At 42.8% G+C, this 21,250-nt stretch overlaps 1 protein-coding gene across 2 annotated transcripts; it reads left to right on the plus strand.

The window, feature by feature from the left end:
- Window positions 1-1,362: 1,362 nt before the first annotated feature.
- LOC118228831 (phospholipase B1, membrane-associated-like) lies at window positions 1,363-20,229 on the plus strand. 2 transcript variants are annotated; one of them, XM_035420305.1, is made up of 43 exons: window positions 1,363-1,571; window positions 3,018-3,094; window positions 3,331-3,394; window positions 3,808-3,871; window positions 4,153-4,187; window positions 5,271-5,337; window positions 5,530-5,581; window positions 6,130-6,207; window positions 6,629-6,694; window positions 7,043-7,113; window positions 7,324-7,402; window positions 7,759-7,866; window positions 7,993-8,067; window positions 8,308-8,379; window positions 8,476-8,562; window positions 8,789-8,849; window positions 9,296-9,354; window positions 9,474-9,547; window positions 9,666-9,709; window positions 9,830-9,938; window positions 10,286-10,337; window positions 10,473-10,553; window positions 10,919-10,984; window positions 11,440-11,540; window positions 12,397-12,478; window positions 12,854-12,958; window positions 13,166-13,261; window positions 13,734-13,808; window positions 14,109-14,186; window positions 14,692-14,752; window positions 15,030-15,088; window positions 15,647-15,714; window positions 15,848-15,891; window positions 16,834-16,933; window positions 17,246-17,297; window positions 17,490-17,570; window positions 17,757-17,822; window positions 17,922-18,016; window positions 18,209-18,290; window positions 18,587-18,691; window positions 18,829-18,924; window positions 19,243-19,317; window positions 19,653-20,229. In XM_035420305.1, the coding sequence occupies exons 1-43, from the start codon at window positions 1,499-1,501 to the stop codon at window positions 19,938-19,940; spliced, it is 3,423 nt and encodes a 1,140-aa protein (XP_035276196.1). In that variant the 5' UTR covers window positions 1,363-1,498; the 3' UTR covers window positions 19,941-20,229. The 2 variants fall into 2 exon arrangements, with proteins under 2 accessions (XP_035276196.1, XP_035276197.1); XM_035420306.1 differs by having other exon boundaries at window positions 7,327-7,402.
- The last annotated feature ends 1,021 nt before the right edge of the window (window positions 20,230-21,250 follow it).

A 21,250-nucleotide genomic window follows, 5' to 3' on the forward strand; every position in this document is an offset into this window, starting at 1 on the left:
AAAGGGTCAATCTTTACTGAAATGTTCCTAATGCTTTAATATCTCCAATAATAAACACACTTTTATTAGGTTTTCAGTATTGTTTTGGACTTGACCCAAGGTCCCTTCAGCTATGAAGAATAAATTGAGAAATCCATTATAAAACAGTGCCAAAAGATCCACTATGCGAATGCATTGAGGCTTACGATTTCAGAACTATGGATTAGGCTACCTTTAGATACGACTACGTAATTATAATTCCTCGACCTCTTAAATTCATCTTTGGAACTATTTGGGGGAAAAAATGCTGAAAGCACTAATAGTCCACTATCACCACAAACGTTAAGCACAGTAAACTCATCAATTGTGCTGAAATATTTGCAATAACATTTTGAATCATTACAAAAACAATTGTATCCATGCAACCCGAATTCAATCTAGAAACATGGTAAGAAAAACTTACAAACCTTCCAAAAACGTTTAGGAGCCTACACCGGTATAAATGTTATTCAGAAATAAATTAATAGATACACTTATCTTTCATACTTAACACAGTAGCCACTGTGGGCCGTCAATCGCTACGAAAATTAATGTTTTGTTCGCTATGAGCCAGGAACTGATATCAACATCGTTTTAGCAAGCGGATTTATGCTGCAAAGCGCTTTATAAGTTGAACTGGAAAAAATAAAAAAAGCTTCAGCTAGGCCAATATAGTCTGGTTTGTGTAAATTGATAACAGTTTACTTCTGACAAAGCCATTAAAAGCCTTAAACTGTTTAGATGAATTTGTAATTGGCCAGCCAATAAAAAACAGCTGCCCCAATACACCGTCTCTACATTACATTGCATTTATTTGGCAGACGGTTTTATCCAAAGCGACGTAAGTGTAACCTACGGCAGTTCTGTTCCTATCTGCACTCCTTTTTTCAAAAGCTGTGTAAACCTACTGAATCAGCAGACTATGATACGATACGACGGTAGGGTGAAAAACCGCATACCGATAACCGCATACATTTTTTTGTAAACATAACAAAACCAAGATGACGCCATGTAAGAACAGTGCATTTTCAATGGAAACATAATAATAATAATAATAATAATAATAATAAATTAATAGTAATGATTTAAAGCTTACAGATATGTATATAAATACAAAAAAATGTATTGTCACCTGATTCTACACCCTGTAAATGCTCTCTCTCTCTCTCTCTCTCTCTCTCTCTATTTCACACGCGCACACACACACACACACACACACACACACACTCAGATAATTGACAGTAGAGATATCAGTGGCATCTGCCCTTGAACAAAGAGTCCAACCCCAACAGCCTACCTCTAATACACTCCAGCAACCACGTGCATGTGTAAAAACATGAACATACAGGTGAACAGGACAGGACAGAAAGCTTGAGACATACAGCAGCTTAGTACAGACAGACAGTAAATTTAACAGGCAGACAGTGAAAGCAGTGGGCAGAGGAGCATTCTACAGACTAGCCGCCTCACTAAGAAGATCATGGTCACCCCCAGACATTTTATACTCACCTTGTTCCTCATGGCACTCCTGGGACTACATCCAGCTTTCCCAGGTTTTTGCTCATTTTACCTCTACCTTTACCATCATTGTCAGGGTCACTGTGTGAATTACCTGCTTTCAAAATGCGTCAAAGTCAATACCAGAAGACAACCAGTAAGGCTGTGTTCAGTAAGCCAATGTTTCAGCATAAATCTGTATAAATTTGTCATGGGATGTTTTTAAAGAGGCTCTGCAGCCGTAGAAAGCTGTAAGGACAATGTTAGAATTGACATTTCTGGACAATTCACTTGAGCATTTACTTCGCGTTTAATAATTAGATAAAAATTGATCTGAATTTTTTGCTGCCACATTTGTCTCTCATGTTGTGTGGATAAAAGTGCCTGCTAATAGTACCTAAATTCATGATTTGTGGATGGGTTATATTTTGATAAAATTTCAATCTAAATCATAAATTTGATTTCTGTTATTATTGATATAGCTCTCCTATTTTTGTTTGGCTACAGTAGTTCCTTTCTCATAAATTTATCTCAAATGATTTTCTTTTAAAACCCTCATAACTGTGTCCCTACAAAACAGAACATACATGCGGTGCTCTCCAAAATGAATCACACCCTTGATGAAGATGAACAATGAATGAATATAAATATAACTAATAAAAAAGTAAGGTGGTCCTGGTTAGAGCTATGGAACTTTAATTGGAATAAGGCGTTATGGTTAGTTGACACCAAAATTGAGGTTTTTGACCACACACAACAGAGCTGGGTGTGGAGTCACAAAAAGGACACAGTTATGAGGGTCCTGTTTACTAACACTCATCCAATCATGCTGCAACATTCTGCTGTTACAACAGATATTGTGTTTGTCTGCAAGTTTGTTTGAAATGAATTTGGAAAGAGGATTATCACTACAATATATAATTCATTATGTTATAAACCTGACATTTGTGAAGTGGAGCACCCTGATATTAGTGGAGAACCTTGAGAACAAGTTGTTATGTGCAATTTTAATTATAAAAAATTTAGCCATCCTTTTAAAAACTGCAATATCAATTCCAATCTTGAGATTAGCATACAGATGTAACATGTTATAGCTCATATAAAGGCCTGTAGTTGTGTTGAGCTATTGCTGTGCGCACCTATCATTGAGCATGAAGGGTTGATATGTGGTTGGGACAAACTCCTGGGAGGTTTTCTCAATGCTTCTTGGGTATTATGTGTTCTTTAAAAGCTCATCTAAGAAGCTAGCTGACAGATAGTTTCAAACATCTATACGAAGTCCCCAGTGGTACCCTGCCCAGCTAAGCCCCAGTAAATTCACAGTGGAACTGCAATGGATCCGCAATGGAGCTGAATGTTGACAAGCTGCACCGTAATACCTGGGCCTTTCTGCTACATTAGCTGTGTGGCTGTTGGATCACTCATGTCTGTGTATATAGGTTTCAGTGATGGATGCTTTCATACTGTAGTTCTCAGCAGTTCCTTCCTGGTTTCTTCCTCAGTGTCCTGTACCTTGCAGTCAGATAGCTCTCTTCTCAAAGCACCAACCAATGACCTACCAGCATGGGAGACTCACCAGGTGAGGTGCCTGCGTGTGTATGTTTTAACGTAATGTAATAGCCCATGGCGTCTGTATCTCTTGCACATGAATCACAATATAGAAGTGTCATGTGGGGCAACTAAGTACACTTTTATCAAGTAAAAGCTCTGGCTATAGTGTTTGAAAGCTTGTGAGTGTGAGCGTGATGATGAATGCATGCATACACAGAATGTATGTGCGTGTGGGTAAAAGTTCTTTGTAACTGTATCTTTCAGACAAACAATTGGCGTGCCCTGCCATGTGCCCAACCTATGCCCTACTCACTCCCCCCTTCCTCAGGTGAGCGTCTTCACTGTTCACCCCCTCCTGATTCTGTCCAGAAATGATTAGCGAATTAGCGATAATAATCAGTCATTTGACGACTTGAGAAAGATAACGCTTTTTTATCGTGCCGCGATGTACAGTTGCCTGGCTGTTCAAATCGGCTGTGCATGTTCTTGGCTCAGAACTGTCAGAAAGGTTCAATATCGTACATCTTATTCAGAATGTAATGTAAGAAGGCAGCACCTCCTACAACACAGCAGCCATGTCACTGTACAACAGTTACACAGGAAAGCTGCAGGGTAGTATGCCTACCCTATAGTTATAGTATTAGTATCTATGGTAAAATACTAAAAAGCTGGACTGGGATTCCTGTATATAAGTTCTATGATGCTATATACCCTGATGACCTGTCCATATCTCCTCCACAGTACACAGTTTGAGGCCCTCAGATATAGCCAGTGTGTCTGCAATCGGTCTCCCGCAATCACAAAGGTACTGTGGTCAGGGGAGCTGCAATACATCTCTCTCTCTCTCCTTCTTCTTCTTCTTTTATTTATTTATTTATTTAATAGTTCGTGGCTGTTCTTTACTTTTATTATTATTTATTTATCTTTTTAGTTGTTTTTTGTTACTTCTTTTCTTTGAATAATTTGGAAAACAAGAATTCTTGTCTCCTTTAACTCTCTCTCTCTCTCTCTCTCTCTCTCTCTCTCTCTCTCTCTCTCTCTCTCTCTCTCTCTCTCTCTCTGTTAATTCTGTTTCTTTTTCTGCAGGAGTGCAGTGTCCAGAGTGATGAAGCAATTATCTGGTAAGGCTCCACTATTCTGTTCAATCAAACCAAAGTTGCAGCACATGCGAATATTCATGCATGGTTTGTGTTTGAGCAGAGAAGTTAAGAATATATGCGCACATATACCAACAAACAGCCTTGATAATACTACATTACCCAGTACCACTTCTGATTATAAGATTAGGCTTGTGATGTCCTACGTTCTCTTGTTATAAGCCTATAGTGTTGGCAGCATGTGTGGTATTCATGGGTAAACGCTTTTATATAACTAATCAACACAGATTTGCCCGAAACTACCCCATCCTGAACTTCAGCACAATCAAATGTTCTTAGTAAAAGCATTTGTGTGTGATGATATGACAGCAGAATCTGGAATATCTGCTACACTGATAGAACAGCAGGAAGCAGGAAGATGCCTCTGTCAGCAGAAAACCCTTCTCCCTGTGCCAAGTGTCAATCCATGCCAATAGCCTGCCCCTGTTCTCGTACTGCGACCAGCTCTCAGTACCCTACAAGGGCACTAAGTCCATTACTCAACACCCTAAATGGCCCCTCAAGTCAACTCCCAGCAGCTTACTAAGGCTGTCAGATCAGATCTACTTACATAGAGCTAGCCCTATGGCCAGCTCAGCCCCCTAGAAGGATCATCGGGCCATTGATTAGTACCCTACAGTCATCCCTCGGCCAGCTGTAAGCACCCTACAAAGGATCACCTCTCTACCATTTGTTATATCTTTATTACCCCAATATTGTAGTGGTCATATCAGTTGTACTCTAGTTGGCAACCTCCAGACAGTTGTCTGAAAGCCAGCAGTTTTTTCAGGGCAAATTTCATGAGAGAATGATAAAGGTCTGTGGAAAAATACTACCATGGAATCAGAAGTCGCTAAAACTGATATCTATGCTGAGGAAGCAGTAAACTTAAATACTTTAACCTTTCTATCTGTTGAGATGTCTCCAAAATCGAAGACCACATTTGGAAACAGATTGACTAATCATATTTGGTAGATTTTCTCTTTTTTCATTCATTCGTGGAGATAAAATGTCAATGTTGGTACTTCCTCTGTTATAGTTTCCTCACTTCCTTTCACTGTATTTCAGAGCTGATGTCCATGGTCAACCCAAATTTGATTAGCATGTTGCCTGATCAGACCAACACACAGCAAAGGTAACACGTTGTCTCTCAGTGCATGTCTCATTGTCCTATATGTCTGTGTCTCAGTGTGTCTATGTGTCTCTGTATCTCAGTGTCTCAGTGTGTCTCTGTGTCTTTGTTTCTTGGTGTGACTTGGTGTCTGTGTGTTTTAGTGCCTGTCTCAGTGTCCTTCTGTGTCTTAATGGATATCTGTCTATGTTTCAGGAGTCTTTTGGAGCAGGTTAATGAGCTGGTCCTCTCTTTTGCCTCTCAAAAGGTTTGCTGAATCCACCCGTTAATTTTTTTACACCCTCAATCCAGTTTTCCTTGAAGCAGTTCCTCCCTGTCAAGGTCATAGATTCTATTACAAAGTTATTTGTGTTCTTGGTGTGTTCTATTTCTACACTGGTCCTAACTGCACATAGAAAGGGCTTAAGTATGACAATAAGAGTGTCTCCTTATTGTAATGATACAACCTCACATGCAGTGGAAGCATTGACAAGGTGTTGCATGCATAACTGTGCTGTACCAAAATGGTAGTTGGTGTAAAACTGACATTTAGTTGTATTAATAAGAAACGCATGAAACCCCCCCACACTCTCCCCCCTTAACTGTGACCTGCAAAGCTAGTAATTCACATGCTATAGTTATGCAAACAGGGTACAAAGGTGAGCAGTTTTTCACTAATGTGTGATACCATGAATGAGGGGTATATTTTTCCTTCAGAATCACATGTAACATGTAATGTGTTTTGTGAAATGAATACAGGGAATATCTGTTCTCACAGCTTCTCTCTGTTGGTCTCTCTGACTGCATGTCCTTTAGGTCAAGCATTCTGACAGAGGCTGGGGGCTGGTCCTGCTGTTCGTCCCTGTGGATGACCTCTGCGTCTGCTCTGAACAGGTCAGCAGTCACAGACAGCCCCAGCCACTGGCAGCCAGCTCTGTCACCCTGCCGTTCATTTTTTCAGTATGTTATGCGAAGTAAGCTTCAGAAGATTCATCTGTTTAGCTTCTAGTTTTTCAAGGCAGAGCTAAGCACCACTGAAAATGACTGATGTTTTACTGCATGTAGAGATAGCTTTGTATACTTTAGAAATTGTTTAATGTCCATAGAGTAACGTGACAATAACATAAACATAAAAGCTGCTCACAGCTTTCTCTCTCGCTCCTCTTTTCTCTATCTCTGTCTGTTTCTCTCTCTCGCTCTCTCTCTCAATTTCTCTCGTTCTCTCTCATTCTCTCTCTGTCTCTCCCCCATTTTCTCTCTCTATCTCTCTCTCTCTCTCTCTCTCTCTCCCCTCTTTCTGTATCCCCCTCTCCAGACTAACGCAGTGGTGGGGGCAGCTATGCAGCAGTTGGAGGTGACTCTGCAGACACTGCACAGTCAGGTGAGATAACTTGTGGGGATGTACGGAGGCAAGAGCACAGATGCTGGTTATGTGACTCTCCTCTCTGCACTGTGTTATCAGGCATCCTTACTTTGTGATCAGTACACAGCCCACTTACACTGTGCTATCACAACAATGAGTAGGTGCATGACACTCTGCCTCATCTTTTGTATACTTCTGTTTTTGAAATTCACACTTCTCTTTCATTTGCTTTCCATCTTTCATTCTGACTTCACCCTCAGGGTAACATTCAGTTCTTTATTGGCTGACTGATTTCTTTATTAGATTAGTTCTAATGCTGAGCATAGAGATGACCATCTTTATGTGTCTGTCTGTTTATGTCTGCAGTTGCGTCGCACCGTGGTCAGTGTTGTTGTGTGGGGAGGACAGTCGGAGGTCAAACTATCTCTTGCGGACAGGTAATCACATTTTTATATATTTTTATTTTTAGATTGAACCTCCCTTATACACACTTCAGAAAATCATAATTTACTATATTCATTCACATTAAAGTGGAATGTATGTTGCTATATTCTAGCAGTGCACAATGTGTTCTATAGCGCTAATGAATGTGGCGATATCAGCAGTACTGTGTGAGCCTGAAGGTCCTCACAGTGTATGTGTGTTAGCAGAGAGTGCCGGTGCCAGGACACACACAGTCCAGGTGAACTCAGGATTATGAGGGCCATTGTCAGCCAAGTCTTGCAGGTAGGCCTCCTCGACAGCTGAGTATGTGCCTAACCTTCGCTTGTCAGTGTTTTCATAATAGTGAACCAGGCTTCAACTCTAGGTTGTTGTTTCAAATCCTAGGTTTGATGCTTGAGCTGAAAAGCAGGGTCTTGAACCTGAGCTTTAAAAATTGATTTTATCTAAAAGAATTTCAGCTGTACAAGTCGCTATAGCTATGAGTGCCTGCTTAAATGCTTGAAATGTATAAATACAAATTATTTGCTTCAGTGAAAATATCCTGCTTTATAAACTGATTTTAATTCATGCATTTTAAATAATGTAATCTATGTAAGTTGCTCTGGATGGGAGAGTCTGGATTTGCCTGTGCTTTTCAGGAGTCTCTAGGCCGCCACCTAGTGGAGAAACAATGGTACAGTGACCGGGATGACTTCACTGTGGTGCTGCAGGCCTCGCCCCTTGATACAGACAACCCCTCCATTCTTGTGAGTGGCAATAAATTAAGCCCCTCCAGGCCCTTGAAAATGAGACAGAGTAGTCCAGTTGTCACATGCAATGATTGAATACAGCGCTGAGGTCAAAGAGAACAAGCCTCTGTGTTCTGTGCACAGGAAATGAGGACTGCCTTTCCCGGACTCAGCCCAAAACACATATCCAAACTGGCATTACAGCTGTGGGAAAACCTGGTGAGTGACATGAAGATATCTCTGACATCCACTGAGAGACAAATCCCCACATTGACACTGTATCTGACTCTGATATACTGGTAAAAACGAGTATATCAGATTGACCAGAATGAAAGTTCAAGTTTGTATGTACACTTCAATTTATTGGGCCTGTCAAGCAGAGAATTGAATATTGTGTGGTTGAAAGTAAAATGAAATAAATTATGCAGATCTGTTTAACCAATCACCTTCATTCCCCAGCTTCAGCCAATAAGTGGTCAGAGTGACTTGGAGCATGATGACGTCATCACCAACATTCCTTGCCCAAACGAGGTGAGAGAGTCCTTCATTGAAAGTATCGTTATATTCATCCCGTCCACATGCTTTCTCCTTTCCAACCCTCCTTCATTCTCCTTTTTTTTACCTCAGGATCGACCCTTCTTGCGGACAGAGAGAAACTCCCCATCCGTGTTCCTCACGGAGGACCGTCCTGCACACAGTTACCTCTATGACCCTGTGAGATTTCTCATTAAATTTCAGAATAAACTAATCATATGTGTAAACTAATCAAAAATAGAATCTATGACTTGGTTGGGTTGAGAGTCACCTTTTTTTGGTGGGGAATTTTTTTAACTTGAACTTACGGTTGTACCTGCCGTTTTTATGGCTGTCTGCTTACTTTACTAGATGGGGGTGATGTGGTTTCTGTGGATTTTTTTTGAACATATATTTACATTTATAGATCATGGGTGGTGAGCTCAACTGTGAGGATCGAAGCCCCTCCCCCTCCCCTCCTACCTCTGGTAAGACCTTCCTATTCACGCCACAGATAGAGAATAATTAGACTGGCCTCATTGGTCTGTCTGGTGTCTTCTCACTCAGCACACAGAGGACAAAGATCTATGATATTCTACATCACCACAATCTTTGTCCAAGATAGAGTACATACATTTAAATTAGAATGTAATGGATTCAGCCCAAAATGATTACACCTGTATCAAGCATTTTTCTGTTATTCATAGTCAACCCTGATCTATTAAGTATATTATAATTGCATTTTTATATATTACTGCTTTGAACCCAATTACACTGCGAGGCATCCGAGGGTCTGTTGCTGTGCCTAAGGGGTAGGTGATGGTTGACCTTGCTTAGACCTGTCCCCAATTTACTTTTATGCTTTTACTTCAAATTTTCCATCACTTTAATATTGGTTTGTGGGTAATGTAGTTTTATCTCTATCCCCCATTAGTTCATGCTCTCCGTCCTGCTGATATTAAAGTGGTGGCAGCTTTAGGTGATTCTCTGACGGTAAGTCTGTCTGCCTGTCCTGTGTCTGTCTTAGTGTTTGGAAAGCACTTCAAAACATTTTTCTGCCATCTCTATGTCACATTTTGTTCACTGCCTCTCTTGTCTAATTTGTTGTGCAGGCTGCCAATGGAGTTGGAGCTGCTCCCAACAACTTGTTGGATGTCCTTCGTCAGTACAGGGGTCTGTCCTGGAGGTGAGGCCATCGATGAGACTGTGCCGATGCTGACCGCGCCTGCACTTCTCATTAAATGTGCTGTGTGTGTGATGTGAGTTGGGCCTGGATGCTAACTCGACTTTCCTGTGGTTTTCAGCATTGGTGGAGATGAGAACCTCACTACTATTACAACACTTCCCAGTGAGTCTCTTTGCATACCCTTTGCTGACATGTAATATTCATGCACCTTCATACAGCATGTAAATGATACATGGCTGACTGTAGAATTGAGTAGTTTTGTGTTGTCTGCCTCTTTTTCAGACGTCTTAAGGTCGTTTAATCCCTCTTTAACTGGGTTCTCAGAAGGGATTGGAAAAGAGGGCACCCCTAAAGCTTTCCTCAATCTGGCTGTGGCAGGGGCAATCAGCGAGTGAGTCTCCCCAATTCTCTCTCGCTGTCTGTTTGAATATCTGCCTATAGTCTATTATTGTCTATTTCTCTTTGTTTATGTTTATTACTTTTCTGCCACTCTTCTTGTACCCCCTTTGTTTGAGTGTCAGTCCATTCTATTTATTATTCAGTCTTTTTAAAAGTTTTTTTGCGTTTCCGTATCTGTTTTCGTTTCCCACTGTATTACTTTTTGTCTGTCTCTCCGTCATTTTATGTCTGTTTGTCCATCTGTCTGTGTTCATCTCTGTATGCCTTTGTCTATCTGTCTGTATGTAACAAGATGCATATTTTTATTTTGTGGTAAAAATATGTGGTCTTTCTTTTCAGCGACATGCCTGGCCAGGCACGCCTTTTGGTGGACATGATGAAGACTGACCCGGTGAGAAATTTATATAAACACGCACATGCCCGTCCACACCCATTAAAACACCTGCTCGTGCCTATGCCCACACGCAAGCAGCCACCCTTATTCTCAAATGCATCTTTATGGACAAAAACTCTCTCCCCCACACAGCGCATCAACTTTGAGTCTGACTGGAAGGTGATCACCCTGTTCATAGGGGGAAATGACCTGTGCAGCCACTGCAAAAACACAGTGAGTATTAAAGCTAACCGCAGGCTGGGGCTTTCCATTACATTGCATTCATTTGGCAGACACCTTTATCCAAAGCGACATACAATAACACAGGTCAACAAAGTACAATTCTATCATAAATTAGCAGCTATCCATAGCCATGGACATAGCTATAGCAGCTCCTGCTGTACATAGCCATGGACACAGTTATAGCAGCTCCAGCTATCCATAGCCATGGATATAGCTATAGCAGCTCCAGCTATCCATAGCCATGGACACAGCTATAGCAGCTCCAGCTAACTTTAGCTAGAGTTGAGGGGTACTGGGCTTTAGTGGGTCTGTTTCAAACAGAAGCATGCATTCCCCCGTATTCCCTCTTCCTACAGGTGTTTTACTCCGCAGAAAATTTTGTGTACCGAATCCGTCAAGCTCTGGACATCTTACATAACGAGGTAAGAATATTGAAAGCTCCTCCTTCTTTTTGTTCCTATTACTGTCATTCTCTTTTTAAAATTTACATTGGTGTATTATACTCATTTATGTCCTTCCAATACTCAATCGAGGTTGCTGATACATCTGATACAAAACTGGAAAAGATCAACGCACAAGTCATATTTTACATACAATATAGTGTGAAGGAGTGCTAGGGAACATTGTTTTGTATGACATTTCTTGTCTTATTGTGTTTGTTTAGGCGAGTCTGTGTACGCCTGCATCAAAGGGTTGTAGTAATTATGTTTTGCCACTAGAGGTCAGGATTGCATCAAGCAAAGAGCGCAGTCCGTTCCAAAAAAATGTCTACATTGCCAATCATTTTGTTGCTCAGACTGTGACAGGCTGGTGTACATTTTGTTCTCACTGTGCTGAGCCCCAGGTAGTGCTCACCCCTCCCTTTCTCCTCTCTCAGGTGCCCCGTGCCCTGGTGAATCTGGTGGAACCACTGCACATCGTTCCTTTACGGCGGCTGCACCAAGAACGCAGTCTGATGTGCCCCACCTGGCTGGTAAAGTAAGTGTCACCTTCCTTCCTAATGGCAGAGACTGGCCTGATATTAGACATTATGGCTCTACAGGGTGAAGCAGGAATTAGGGCATTGCACTTGTTACCCGGACTCTGTCGCTAGAAGGGTTCATATTGTGAGAACGGTTCTATAAGCATACTGCTACAGCATGCATGGGTAATATTCAACAATCAGAATTATTTAAAGACGTCTGCTAAATGCATAAATAATTAATGTTTAATGCGGCTGAAACATTTTGGGAGCTCACTGAAATATTAATATGATTCCCTGGACAGAAGTTCCCTGGCACTGCTTGCTATTTGAATGCTTGTTTCTGTTCATTAATGACCAAAACAAGCCAAAAAATTTCACTACACTCCGCTGTTGTTTTATTTTATTTATAAGGCTTTTGGAAGAAAGAAAGGAAAGAAAATGGTTTGTCAGAAGAAAAAGGTGGAAATGGCCAATCATGCTCGTGCTGCAATGCTAACTGCAACCATTGACGATTTGGGAGAGCACAGGCAGCCATGTTCTGTTCTCCAAAGCATGTGATGTCACTGCCATTTCTTTTCACACCATGGCATCAAGTTGGGCTGGCACAGACATGAGTAGCAGGATGACGCTTCACGTGAAGCAAACAGCAACCCTCTCTCTGTCCCTCTCTGGGTGAAGTTAGTGCTAAGTATGTGTTGCCCTACAGACCTGCCAGCCACAGTTGGCAGTAACATGGCCCGGACTCCAGACCAGACCACGGGGTCCATTCGTGCACAGGACCGGTGCCTTAACAGGATGAACCACCCAGCAGCCCCACGACTGGTTTTCCTGCTTCCTATTAATGCCTCCTTTATGCCTTCTTTCCCTCAGTGTTCTGTGTAACTGTGTCATCCCTCCTAAAGAAGGCTCCAAGCAGCTCCAGACATTGAACGACCTTAACCGAGCCTATCAGGTAGATGTTTCCCTCGGGTATAAAAGCCACTAAGCCAATCAGAAAAGAGAGAGAGAGAGAGAGCATAAAAGGTTTCAACTTCCATTGCTATTCCTGTGGAAATGGTTGCTTTAAATTTCACATCAACGTCCAGAGGAAACTATGTGGTGAACTGGTGGCAGAGTGTTGGCAAAGAGGGTGGCCTTATCCACTGGAATTCTTTGCCATTATAATATGGATCTTCTGTATTATAATAATCAACCTGGCACCATTATTGTGCAGAATTTTAAATATGAATCTTCAATACAATATTAGAATGATACATTAGTACATCAACATGTTTCTGTAATATTATGAGGATGTATTATATTTACTCTGTCTGTCTGTCCCTCTCAGCGGGGATTGTGGGAACTTGTCGAATCGGGTCGCTATGACACACACTCCAACTTCACAGTGGTTCTGCAGCCGTTCTTCAGAAACGTGGTGATCCCTTTGCTGGAGGTGAGACACACCTCCCCTCTTATTCCTCTTCTCGTTTATGAAATACGCTTTGACTCTCAGTAAAATTAGCTCAGGTATCCTTGTAGTTCCTCTCCTTAGCTACGACTTATAGCACAAATTATCGTTCCTATGTGCAGCAATATGTCCAATAAAGGAGCCTATAAAGCTCTCTCTCCCTCACTCCCTCCCTTCCTCGCTCACTCACAGGACGGTCGCCCTGATCGCTCGTACTTCACCCCAGACTGTTTCCACCTCAGTCAGAAATCCCATTCCCTGATGGCCCGTGCCCTTTGGAACAACATGGTGGGTCTCGCAGAAACAAAACTGACAGTACACTGAGGGACACAAGGACAACTCCTGCACTCTCAGGGCCTGAGTCACTGAGACATTTAGCACGTACAAAACCAAGAACATGAAAAATGATTGGTCATGGTGTTTGTTTTTCGCCAATCATTGTTGTGTTATTAGTTTTGCGTGTGCTAAAAGGTTTTGCACTTGCTCAAGGTCTTATATTATATATTAGTAAATCAGGCCCATAGTTTCACACAGAGGACCACACATTACCGATAATTACAGTTTGAGTATCAATAAACTTGTGAATGAAAATGCACTGAACAATACATACTATTTAACAGAGAGGAATAGAGGTTGTGCCTATACCAAAGATGGAAACACACACACACACACACACACACACATCTCAGACACATGACAGAGGGCATACAGTACACATCTTCCAGCTTTGATGTTTTTGCTGTCTCTGTCTGTTTCACAGCTGGAGCCCCTGGGTAATAAGTCCTACACACAAGACTTCAACTCAGTCCCTCAATCCCTCAAATGCCCTTCTAAGGTAAACTCTTCCAGACAGGCCAGCTTCTTTGCAGACAAGTGGGGTTCAATCAGGGGGCACAGGTGGAGTGTGAACTAATCATGACCTGTTTTATTAGCCCAGGCTCTGTGCTGAAGACTTTCCCAACAGTCATTAACCACAAAGGTTTTCGTGATTCAAAACCAAATATGAGGCATTTATGTGTATTTATAGTAGAAAACCATGCCTGGCCCTCATTAAAACCAGTCACTGTAAAATACATTGCGACTACAAAAAGGCCACATTATACTTACAGTACGGGTGACTCCTTACTCTTCTCAGACCTCCCCATTCCTGCGGACCTATGAAAACAGCAACTACACATATCAGGGCCCTGTTCCTACTCCTCCACCAATCACGGTAGGCGGAATTATGTCATCCTCTAAAGTAAGCTGTTCTGTAGCTGTGTTAAGGCAGACTGACGTACTCACTGGCACCAAGCTGGATGGAAACAGTTTATAATAACATGGCTTTTCAATAGATCTTGGATGGGGAGTGGATATGGATGGAGAAGTAGCTTACAGATGACACAACTTCCGTTATCATGCGTTAAGAAAGTTTTTATAATTTCACACATTTAAGGGTTTTATCTTTAGCGAATCATGAGTGCATTATCTATCGTTTATTTTTGTTCAAATTGGTGAAACTACAGTGGCTACGGTGGTGAACATGTGACATTGACATCATTCTACTAATTATTAAAAGAACTCACAGGGTCCAGTGAATGGTAATGGTGGAAATGATGTTGATGATGAAGATTATGGAGGTGATGGTGGTAATGAACAGTAGCTTTAAGTAGTAGACTTACTTCATCCTTTTGTAACAATGTCTGTCTGTTTGTCCCTCTGTCCTTCTCCTTTCCCAGAACTGGGGCAGTGACTTCTCCTGTGAGAACAATGCCCCATCCAATCCTGCTCCCACCTCAGGTAAATTATAGAGAGATGAATTTGAACCAGGGATCGAGAGTAGGAAGGGAAAGTAGTGGGGGAGGGAGGCAAGAAAGGTTGTCTGTTGTAATTTTTCTATTAGTCTATTTTGTGTTTGAGACTTTGCATTTGGGTTTTGGCACCAGAGGTAGAGCAGAGTCGTGGGTGGTTTGTGAAAGGTTTGGGGTAGTATGTCAGGGGGAATGTAGACGAGCATGGAGGTTGTGTGTGAGCTGGGGGTACGGTGAGGGAAGAGGCTCACTGCACTGTTTTTCAGTTCACAGTTTACGACCGGCGGATGTCAAAGTCGTGGCGGCTTTGGGAGACTCTACAACTGTGAGTGTGTGAATTGTTGCGTTTGTGCGTGTGTGTGTGTCTGTCATGACTGTTTGATGTGTTATGTATGTCTATGATGAGTGGCATGTATAACTGTACGTTTAATCTGTATGTAATCTCTTGAACGGAACTGCCTAAGGATGCAAAATGAATTTCAGTGCAAACTGACAATGAAGTTGTATCGTATTGTATCGTATCGTGTGTGTGTGTGTGTGTGTGTGTGTGTGTGTGTGTGTGTTTGTGTGTGTGCATGAAAGCATGTGTGTGTGTGTGTGTGTGTGTGTAAGAGAGACAGAAAGAGTGACAGAGAGACGCAAAGAATGTATGTGAATGATTGAAAGGTGAAAGGTGAAAATCTGCCGATAACACTTCTGCTATTTTTGATTAGCCAACAGATTTTAAAAATGCCACCGCATATCTATGCATTAATCTTTGCAGTCAGCCTTCCTTTTCTGTTATCGTATCTGCTAGGCCTGTGTGGCTTTTGCGCATAACGCACTGTTTATAGATGCATGCTGGGGTATCTGTGTCTGAGAGATGAATTTTCTCCGTGTTCAGGCAGGGGTGGGTGCAAAGGCGAAGAACATCTTGCAGCTGAGCAAAGAGTACAGAGGAGTGTCGTGGAGGTCAGAGACTCATTAATGGATCGGGCCTACTTCATAAACTGCAATCATTTCTAACATATGTGCGTGTGCGTAGTGTGTGAGCACGTGTCCACGGCAGGTCACATAGCCCTTTTCCGTGTGTGTGTTTCTGTAGCATTGGAGGGGAAGGTGCCCTGGAGAATGTCACAACTCTTCCCAGTGAGTGTCTCCTCCCCCGGTTTACGGCCTCACGGGGCACACGTTGCTTTCTTCTCTGTTCCGGAACAATCTGTCCCAGAGGAATGCGTTTCAATCCAGCTGAGCGGCCACCTGTGTCAAATGCGTTTTCACTGTTGACCGTGAGATTTTAATCTTGCTTACTTGTCCTTCATACCAAAGCCTTCACTATTTTTGTCCTTATTTCACTTCGTCCTTGTAGCCTTAAGCATTTATTCACAGTCAATAGATTTCGCGCAAGTGAAAGACGTCATTTCTCATTTGCTATTTAAATTTTGATTTAGCCATTGCTGGCTTCCTTTTGTGGTTATTTAGCCACCTGATTGGATGTACAATGGTTGCCCTGTTTCATCATTCATTTATTTGTACCCTGCGGTTGTGTGCGTTAATAAGTACTGAAGTCTTGCGGATTAGTTCTGAAGACCTGTACTAAATTTCCTGTGCTACCTCACGTGGCTCTGGTATTGACACGATGCAGCAATTCTAGCTATCTAATACAAATAGGCAATCCTTGGTTTGGGAAACTAAGCCTTTCCTGTCTACCTCTTGCTTATATTCTCCCTCTCTTTCTCTCTGTCTGTTACTCTCCTCCTCCTTTTTGTCTCCTTTTCTTTGCCTGTTTTCACGCAGTAATTTTGCTCTTTCCACATAAACATAGTCTCACAAAATATGTGATGGTACCAAAAATTGCCATTGGTAACAGTAATACGTATCAGTGACTATATGGCGTGTGTTTACAGCAACCCTTGACAACCCTTATAAGTATACCTGCATAGCTTCGTAGAATGCTGTTTTCCAACACAGAATTAAAACTATTTCCTTGCAAATAAAAGCTGTGTCCAGTCTCTAAAATGAGTGTAAATCACTGCGTTCACTTGTTTCAATTTCTGATGATCGTTTACTCTGTCTCTCCCTTTTGAACAGACATACTGAAGAAGTTCAACCCCTCTCTGCATGGCTCCTCTGCTGGGCAGGGGTCATGGCAGAAAGGCTACAATATGGCCACGCCCGGAGCCAAAGCCTCGTGAGTGCTCCTGAATGTTGGGCTGTTTGCTCTCTGCACGTCTGTCTCTCTGTGTTCCTGTACACCCCTATCTCTCTTCATTTATTGCCTTCTGTCGCTCGTGTTGCATCTTGACCAGTCTGCCTGTTGGTCTTTAACTCTTTGTGTTTGAACTTTATCTGCACTGGCCTGTCTCACAGAATCTTGACTTTCCGTTTCTAGAAGGCTGATATTTTGTTCTTTCCCCATTTTTATCACATCCCTCACTGTCTCCCACATTCCCTTCTTTCTCTCTCTCATTCAGTGGTCTCACTCCCATTATCTCTCTTCCAGTGAAATCCCAACCCAGATTGAAAATCTGATTAAGGCAATGAAGAAAGACATGGTGAGCCACAACCAGTTCTATGTAGTCCTTTCAACTCTATGGTGGAGGACCCGTTGAACCTAAATGATGATTGGGTGCTTGTTTCAAGATCTGTGTGATGTTTTCTGATATGACAGGGTATCCACATTAATACATGGACTGATGTGTTTATTCCTGTCTCTGTCTGTCTGGCTCTCTGTCACACATGTACAGAAGGTAGATTTTAAAATGGACTGGAAGGTGGTGACTTTATTCGTCGGGGTCACCGATCTGTGTGATTTCTGTGTTGATCAGGTGAGTTGCAGAGTATGGCACAAAGGCATACAGAGACACACACACACACATGCACTCGCACAACATACACACACCGCATGCAGGCACGCACATGCATACACATGAAGAAGACCGATTAAAGTCTTTGGGTTAATTGGTGTAATTTGTGTAGGTGTGTAAATGTTTGCCTCAACTGTCTCTGCCCAGGACAACCTGTCCCCTAAGAACTACAGTCATCACCTGATGCAGAGTTTGGACCTGCTGTACAAGGAGGTGAGTCACTGGAACTGTGTGTGCGCGTGTGTGTGTGCGGGCGCGTGTGTGTGTGTGTTAAGAGGCTTTGGTTTCTAATCTCTGTTTGTCTGTGCTCAGGTGCCACGGGTGTTGGTTAACGTCCTGGAGGTGCTGCAGATTGAGGGAGTGAGAAGAGTCAAGGAAGATACGCTGGGCTGCTCCGTGCTCCAGGGGTCTGTCTTCTCGTCTCTTTTCATTTCTGGCTCCCTGCCTGTCTGTATGTCTGCCACGCCCCTGCCTGGCTGTCTCCATATCAGTGTGCTTGTGCACTCACCTGCCTGGGCCGTATCCAGTGTTGGTGTGCCTGTGGCCTTTTGCATGTGCTCCTAGCCTGAAAGCCTTTCTGTAATCTGTGTGGCCTACAGGTATATGTGTCCATGCATCCTGTTGCCAGAGGAGAACTCCCCTGAGTTGACCGAGATGAAGAGGGTCAACCGGGAGTACCAGGCAAGTGGGGGGAGTGACGTCTGCAAATGACCAGACAAGACCTGCGTTACCTGAAATTACAGGCTGCAATCGGTGTGCATGTTCTATGCACCAATAGAAAGCAGAGTATGCATGGTGTGTGTGATAGAGACGTTTCCAGTTTCACTAGCACACTGGGACAGAGCTCTAGTGTGTGTACAAAGGCATCCTATCCTCTGTATGGAATATAGACATGCTGTTCCTTCCCTTGTATTATAACCAAGGTATGTCCTATCAAAGCCATTGTAAATTCTCTCTCTTACTGTCTCACTGATTAGACAGAAACAGAGTATCTGGTCTCTACGGGGCGCTATGACAAGCGTGAAGACTTCACTGTGGTCATCCAGCCCTTCTTCCAAAATCCCATCATCCCTTTAACAGAGGTGAGTTTGGCCCATTCCAGACCCCTGGCCGTCAGTAGACATTAGGGCCAAGCACCAGGCCAGATGCTTTCACCTACGTGCACACAAAGTATATATACGCGCACATGGCTACAATGACTGTCGTTTTGGATCGTTAGGACGGGAGGCCTGACCAGAGCTATTTCTCTGCGGACTGCTTCCACTTCAGCGAGAGAGCGCATTCAGAGATGGCCATCGCTCTCTGGAACAACATGGTGAGCTTGGGGAAGGGGGGAATAAAGGAAGGGACATTGGCCTGAGGCGACAGAACATAGGGTGGGGCAAAAAAAACTGGGAAACTGGGGTCAGGAGAGAGGGAGGAATACCTGGAGGAGAGGAAATAGTATAGAGGATGACAAGGGTCCAGAGTGGTTGACGGGGGGGGGGATTCTCAGGTAGAATACGATCACTATATAGCGGTATTGTGCACCCCTAGTGTTGCCTCAAGATTACGTTAGCATTGTGAGAACCTTATATTTTACCATTTTAGCATGAATGTTTGCGTGTCAATTGACTATGTCAATGTGGTTTAGCTGCAGCCGGTGGGCCAGAAGCAGGCATACAACAACTTTACCCTTGACCGCAACAAGATCCAATGTCCAACTGAGGTGAGAAAATGTTAAAAAAAACAACAAAAAAAAAGTATTCAAAAATTTGCACACATAGAACAGAACCCCTTTGTCTGAGGCATCAGCTTTCCGGGTTTTTCAGTAAATTCAGAACTGTGTTCCTTATTCCCTGTTGATACAGTCTTTACTGTTTATTTCCTTTGAAAGTTATATTTAGCAACGTTTGGTTTACATTGTCACATTATCAGGAAATAATCAACATAATCAATATCAATACATGTGTCTTAAGGTTTCCTCTTTCAACCCTCAGATCCTAGGTAACGTGCTCTAACCACCCTACCACACATGGCCTGTTGGGTTTTTCTATCTTCCAGGACAAACCCTTCATCTTCACCAGGATCAACAGCCTTCACAGCGTCCCCACCGCTGCCCCTACCTCTCTGGCCCCTCCCCCGAGCACAACGGCTGCCCCCGTCGCCACGACTACAGCCCACACGCCGCTCTGCTCCGAGTCCATGCCGACGTGGGTAGCGCCGGTGCTCGGGGTGGCCGGCTTACTGATTGGCTGGGGTGTCACATGGCTCCTCTTCTCCTGCAGAGAACGAAGACATAGGAAGAAAGCGGAGGAGAATATAGCCGAGATGAAAGGAACTGAATTCTAACAGGGATGGTAGAAAGATGACTGGTCTGAACATGCATACTGATCACAGTGCGTACGTGTGCCAGTGATGGACTTATGCCACTGTGAGTCCAAACGTACAACCAAGACTGAGACAAACAGGGCAGGGACAAAGCGAAGACAAAGACTGATACAGTATATTGACTGTGACCTGGCTTTAAAGAATTGATCTCGTCATTAAGGTTCTGCCAATACACGCCCTGTTTTGAGAACTGTTTAGTTTAAATTGGATTTAATGCTGTATGTTACAATAAATACATTGAAATCGTTAACAGACTTAGATGTTTATAGAAGGAAGCACAGGGAGGAATACATACTGTATATATTTGCAGATTTCGATTGCTGGGTCTCATCCACACATTCGAATAAAAATCCTCAAGTAGCCACTCACATTCTTGTGCTACAAAACATACCACAAACGTCAACCCATTTTGTATATAGTTGTATATAAAAATACCACAGAAGGAGACCCAACTAGCATGTAAGATGGATTGCCACTGATTGTAGAAGTTCCTGCTCACTGATGAACTGAATGTGTGCATATATTTGGGTGCATTCATAACAACTATGTGAACACCTAGATTTGGGGACTTTGGAGTGCACATGTGCAGATGTAGGTAGTTAAGGCATGCAAAGTGCCTTTTTAACACCCAAATTAAGCATTCAATTATATTCCTAGTTCATTCATATGAGCGCTGTTTAATCTCTCCTTCGCATCAGCGTTTGCTATGGCTAAAGGTGTCATTACTCATGGCAAGAGTGGGTAAGCTCTGTCACCCAATATGATGGCATCTGGGAGATTTTGGTTACTAAATATATGGCTCTCCCTCAACGTCCATGGAAACTTGATAAACCGGTTGACAAGGCTTCACTGAGGTTATCCTCGACATCATTAGTGGACAAAAATCCCAGGCTTTGAATGGAATTCTGCCAGTGACACAAGTTGGTGAGTCAGGACTGTGTACGACTGGGACTGAAACGGGGGACCCAGAAACCACTAATGAGTTGGGAGAGCAAATTATTGTCCTTACTCACGTGGAAGCAGAGCCTGGAGACTCCCTGGTCAGCGATGTGCAACAGCAAGAGTCCCCTCACTCTTCAGTGGTATAACCACCCCATAAGAGGTGATGATTTGAGAAGGACCCCAAGAGTCATGATGGCTATGGGGGTCTAGTGAAGAAAAAGAAACAGAGAGGACAGACAGATCTCTCTAGGTCAGGAGCAAATGAAATTGACCTTGCTTCAACAGAGGGAAACAAAACGGTGTATTTGCCTCATTGAAGAGAGGCTAAA

The sequence above is a fragment of the Anguilla anguilla genome, chromosome 6 (genome assembly GCF_013347855.1).
Source record: "Anguilla anguilla isolate fAngAng1 chromosome 6, fAngAng1.pri, whole genome shotgun sequence".
Lineage (NCBI taxonomy): Eukaryota > Metazoa > Chordata > Actinopteri > Anguilliformes > Anguillidae > Anguilla > Anguilla anguilla.